The sequence below is a fragment of the Alosa sapidissima genome, chromosome 12 (genome assembly GCF_018492685.1).
Source record: "Alosa sapidissima isolate fAloSap1 chromosome 12, fAloSap1.pri, whole genome shotgun sequence".
Classification (NCBI taxonomy): domain Eukaryota; kingdom Metazoa; phylum Chordata; class Actinopteri; order Clupeiformes; family Clupeidae; genus Alosa; species Alosa sapidissima.
Genome location: NC_055968.1, coordinates 12,427,229 through 12,432,228, shown reverse-complemented (window position 1 = coordinate 12,432,228; position 5,000 = coordinate 12,427,229). Strand labels below are relative to the sequence as shown.

The window sequence follows — 5,000 nt, the reverse complement described above, 5'->3', positions numbered from 1 at the left end:
CAAGGGTCCATCCCACACACAGCATGTGTGTGTGTGTCACTGACAACTGTGTGTCGATTGAAAGAGCTGTGTCATTGCAGTGCAGCAGCGTGTGTATGGGACATTAGGGTTCAGAATGTGTAAAAAATGAAATGGCCATTAAGCTTTGTGGGGGGAAAAAATTATTTACAAACATGCTGTTATGTGTAGGGCTGTCACTTTACGTTTGAAAATCGATTGCACAAACGATTGGACCAACCAACACAAGTTTCGAAAACTAAAATAGGGAATCGATTTTAAATGTACACTTCATTTTAAACAAGGACTACAGGATAATAACAAATTTCGCCTACGTAGGAACTCACGACTGCACAGTTTGCATACCGCTTTGTGAGAAGGGCAAAGCGGTATGCAAACTGTGCAGTCGTGAGTTCCTACGTAGGCAAAATTTGTTTGACATTTTTAATCGTAAACACAGCCACGTTGAAGCCTGCAGTAATGTTTTTTCACTGATGTTATGGCAGTCCACTCTGCTTATTGTTTTTCGAGAATGTTGCACTCCTGTTTGTCATTGTGCACAAAACTTCACGCTAATAAATCATCAGAAATATTGCTGGCTTGCGTCTACAAGCGCCATCTTTACGTTCGTCCTAATGCCTGTTAGTTGTCCGTGGATTGGCCTATATTTGGCGTTGACAATGGAAACGTCTTTAGACATGTGAAAATCGATTTTACAATCGATTCAATAAACACTCATGTCTCAAAAATCGAACGGGATTTTTTCACAAAAGTGACAGCCCTAGTTATGTCTCAGGTCTGGCTGTCAGACAGCCATGCTAGGAGCCTCTGAAGAGAGGGAGAGTGTTGAACTATTGACCTCTGGGTCAGCTTCTGTTTGTGTGAAACTATGTTGCAGTTGTTGGGGTTTGAAAATACTTCATGCAAATCTCCACACACACACACACGGGCCCATAGCCTCATCCACACCTGTGTGTCACCCATCACCGTCTTTGCCTGTAGGCGTTGAGGAGACAGCTGTCGGTGTGTCCTAAACGGGCCACTCCAGCTCTTGGTGGAGCCTCCACCTGCCCCCGCCACCGCCAACCCCCCCGTCCAGACCCTTGCAACGGGCCCCCTTCCAGTGCCCATCCTGCCCATCTCACTTTAGCCGTGCTCCCGAACCCGATCCCCACTTCGGCCAGGCCCCCCAAATAACTCAGAAACCGGACCCCCACAACCTCCCCACCCCACCCCCAAACTGCACCCCTCTCCTCATTCCTTTCACCCGTCCACCACACACACATCCCTGCCCCCCTGCCTCCGTGCCCTGGGCGAGGGCCCACCCCCTGCCCATAAACCCATCAGAAGTGCTGTACCGCTACCCCGCCTGGGTAAATATTTCTGTAGCAGTTAATTAGGCAGAAATGATCTGACCCACACCTCCCCCACACAACTACCCCTCCCAGCCCGACATCTAGCCCTTAAGGAGGCTCAACTCACCACCCTCAACTCCTTCACCCACCAACACCCCAACCCTCCACCCCCCACCAGCCCTTGCCAGGGTTATATCAGGATCGCACAAACACAAATCCAGACACATACAGTACATACACAGCCACCAACACACTCACCCTCATACACACCACACTTATGCTGAAGCGAGCCTCAACCAAGCAGACGTGGGACTATTAACAAAATTCTTGTCCTTCATTGGCTGCATAGTTTAAGCGCTTTATATGTGATTAAAAGTATATTAATCATGTCTGTATTATCAGTTGCATCATTGATATTTGTACACTTACCCGTGGACTTGAATGCAAGGCCACTGAGTTACTGTGCTAATTACAAATTACAAATTCTATCACAGATCAAAAGAAATGACTTCAGCTTACTGCATGTATGTTTGATATAAATTCTGAATGATGCCTCCATGTCTCCAGATCTATCATACTTCTGATGTGTTTCTTGCAATGATCTCAGTTTCTTTGCACTTGAGCACTTGAATACCTTTCTTGACTGAATCCAGTCAAGTGGCACCCCAAGTTCCACAGGTCTGGATTCAAGTAAACACTCCAGATACTTTTCTAAACAAATGTTTTGTTAAAAGAACTGTATGTAAGATTGTGGCCAAAACTGGTACTGCAATCACTTTCAAATTACTGTAGAGTGGTGTATCCCCTTCCCCTCCCCTCTGACTGGCAGAGCTAGCAACCCGGATGCCAAAACACTACTGACTTTGTGATTAGTAGATAGGTGGAGGGTGACGCATCAGGCCAAAACACAACATGACAACATCAACATCAGTTGAGGGCTGCAACTTCACTTTTTAAATGAAGTATTTAAAATGAACATGATTTCTTAATGTCTAGTGACATATCAGGGCCATTTTATGATTAATTGAAATACACTTCGTACATACGGTTCCTTTAATATACTGTGAGTCACCAAATACCAAAAACATAATGATAAACATAAAACAAGTTTGTCCCATGTCAAAATCCCAGTACAAATGACATGATGAGTGTCCTCTGCCTGTCTCTGGACCCAGCCTTACTTAGCTGTAGGACTTGAGACGGCTTGTTGACAAAAACTTGACAAAGGTTAGCATGCTAGGTCACTGACACCTGTCTGCTTAGTCACGATATTTACCTTAGGACGCCAACTGTGGAATTAGAAGCAGATGTTGATTTTACCAGCTTGCAATAATCAGCAAACCTTATAAGTTAGATAAAAAAATAAATTGACAGGTCAAATGTAATTGCCCTGAATTTCAAGTACATAAAGGCTATTGCCTTTTGCAATTACATAATATGACTGGAGCACAGGACGCCATCATTTATATTGCTTAATGCTGGAATACTGTATTGTTGATTATGATTTGTGGTCTGTTCCAAAGAATCAGTCATGGTATAATAAGCAAATTTAGATAGTGTTTCCTTTAAATGTCATGAACCGAATGAAGGGAGGCTTTCTCGTGTATTGATTTTCTGTGGGAACCAGAGTGGAGTTCTGGCAGCGCTTTAGTGTTAAGAAAAACAAGGCTGTCTGATGGCCGGTTTTCCCCTGCTTCAGGTCATTAGAAGCAAATTAACTTCTCCAGACATATTTACTGTATCAGAACCAATCACTGTGCTTCCTTTTATAGTATGCCAACTTAAAACTGAGATTGCTAAAATTATTCATATCTAACTTTCTTTTTTTTTAGCTTATTATGATCATTCTATTATTCACCAGGCCTAATTCAGGCTCTTACGTTCATTTGTTTACTCTCCATTAAGTCTCTTATTATGATGACGATGATTACTCGCTTATTTTCACTTCAGATTGTTCTGGTCCTTGACTGACTCACTGGCTATCTTTTGTCCATCTGTGTGTAGATGCCGGTGTGTTCGTACTATCTGCGAGGGATTTGCAATAACAGCAGCTGCCCTTATAGTCATGTCTACGTGTCACGCAAAGCTGCCGTATGTCAGGACTTCATAAGAGGCTACTGCCCTCAAGGAGAGAAGGTAAGCACCACACACACACACACACACACACACACACACACACACACAGAGTGCACATGCGAAAACAAATATAGCAACTACAACACTCACATGCGCTCACACTAGAAGGTAAGGAGTGTAGACTTAGAACGACAACTCAAACATGCTCAGAAAAGCACTTTTACACTCTCCTTACTGTGTGTTGTCATGCTGGTGACTCTGTGTCAAAACATCAGTAAGGGTCACCACATTAGTAGTAGTAGTAGAAGAAGAAGAAGAAGAAACAAAACACATTAGTACATAACGCAATTAAGAAATCAAGGGGAATGCCACTGAATGTTGGTCTCTTCCCAGAGAGACATAGAAATAGACCCCCTCCAGATGACAATCTTAATCCTTAGGGTGGAGGACCCTGCAGACTCCATCGTGCCATAGCTTGCTAGCCCCCACCCCCGTCTCAGTGGTTCCCTTACTGCCCCAGCCTCCTCAACACTGCTGCTGTCCCCTGGGCTTGGGCTTCTCTGACTGAAACTGCCACCAGCCCATGAGTTAACTGCCCCCGCTTAAGGCCTGACCTTACTTTAATTGCCCCCCCCCCCCCCCTCCAGTGGTCAGTTGTCTAACTGCCCCCTCAGGTTGTCTAATTTCCCCTCTCTGCACAAATACTCAAAAGCTTAGACCGCAAACTGGATCCCATTTTTCCCCTTTTACCACTCGATCTCACCCTTGTCTGGCCTCTCCCTTTCTCTCTCTCTCTCTCTCTCTCCCTCTTCCTCTCTCTCTCTCTCTCTCCCTCTCTCCTTCCCTCTCTGGCATTCATCTCACCTCTCTCTTCTTCATTGCTCTGGCCCTCCTGATTTCCTTCACTGTGTTCTGTCTTTCTTTTCTCTCCTCCCTTTGCAGATATTTAGTTAATTTACTCATTTCTGTCTTTCTCCTCCATACACACACGCTCTTTTGCCCTTTTGCCATCACAGTATCTGTGTTTTCCATTTTTTCCACAAATACACTCACAAACAAATAAACACACACACACACACACTAACACATATCCCCCCCCCCCCCCCACACACACACATATATACACACACACACACACACACACACACTCACTATTTTTTTTTCCTGTGGCAAATGCATTTGTGCTGTCAGGGCTCATTTAAATGTTTGGGGTTGAGAATGAGAATATCTAAAAGCAGAGATATTAATATTTATTCTATTAGCCAAAGTGCTTAGGTCTGTAATTTCAGTGTCCCAAAAGCCCTGTGTGTGACATGATGGATAGCACGCTGTAATTATGGAGGGGAAAAAGTGCTGATGACGGTGCTACAGCAGCCGAGAGACGCTGCTCACACACAGTCCAGCGCGCCGAGGGTTAAACGCAGTCACTCGCACTCTCTCTCTCTCTCTCTCTCTCATTCATTCATTCGCATACACACACACACTCAGTCAGTCTCCCCTTCTATATGTGTCTGCCTTGACCATTATTTCCTGCTACTTTGCTTGTGTGGTTATCCACCATCCTTACCATCT

General features: G+C 44.5%; 1 protein-coding gene across 1 annotated transcript in view; it reads left to right on the top strand.

Annotated features, from left to right (window-relative positions):
- The window catches only part of zc3h3 (zinc finger CCCH-type containing 3), a 38,915-nt gene that overhangs the window by 28,360 nt on the left and 5,555 nt on the right, over nucleotides 1–5,000 (top strand). Inside the window, exon 9 of the mRNA XM_042056508.1 lies at nucleotides 3,357–3,488. Within this exon, the coding sequence (XP_041912442.1) occupies nucleotides 3,357–3,488 (132 nt within the window). The remainder of the gene's footprint in view (nucleotides 1–3,356; nucleotides 3,489–5,000) is intronic.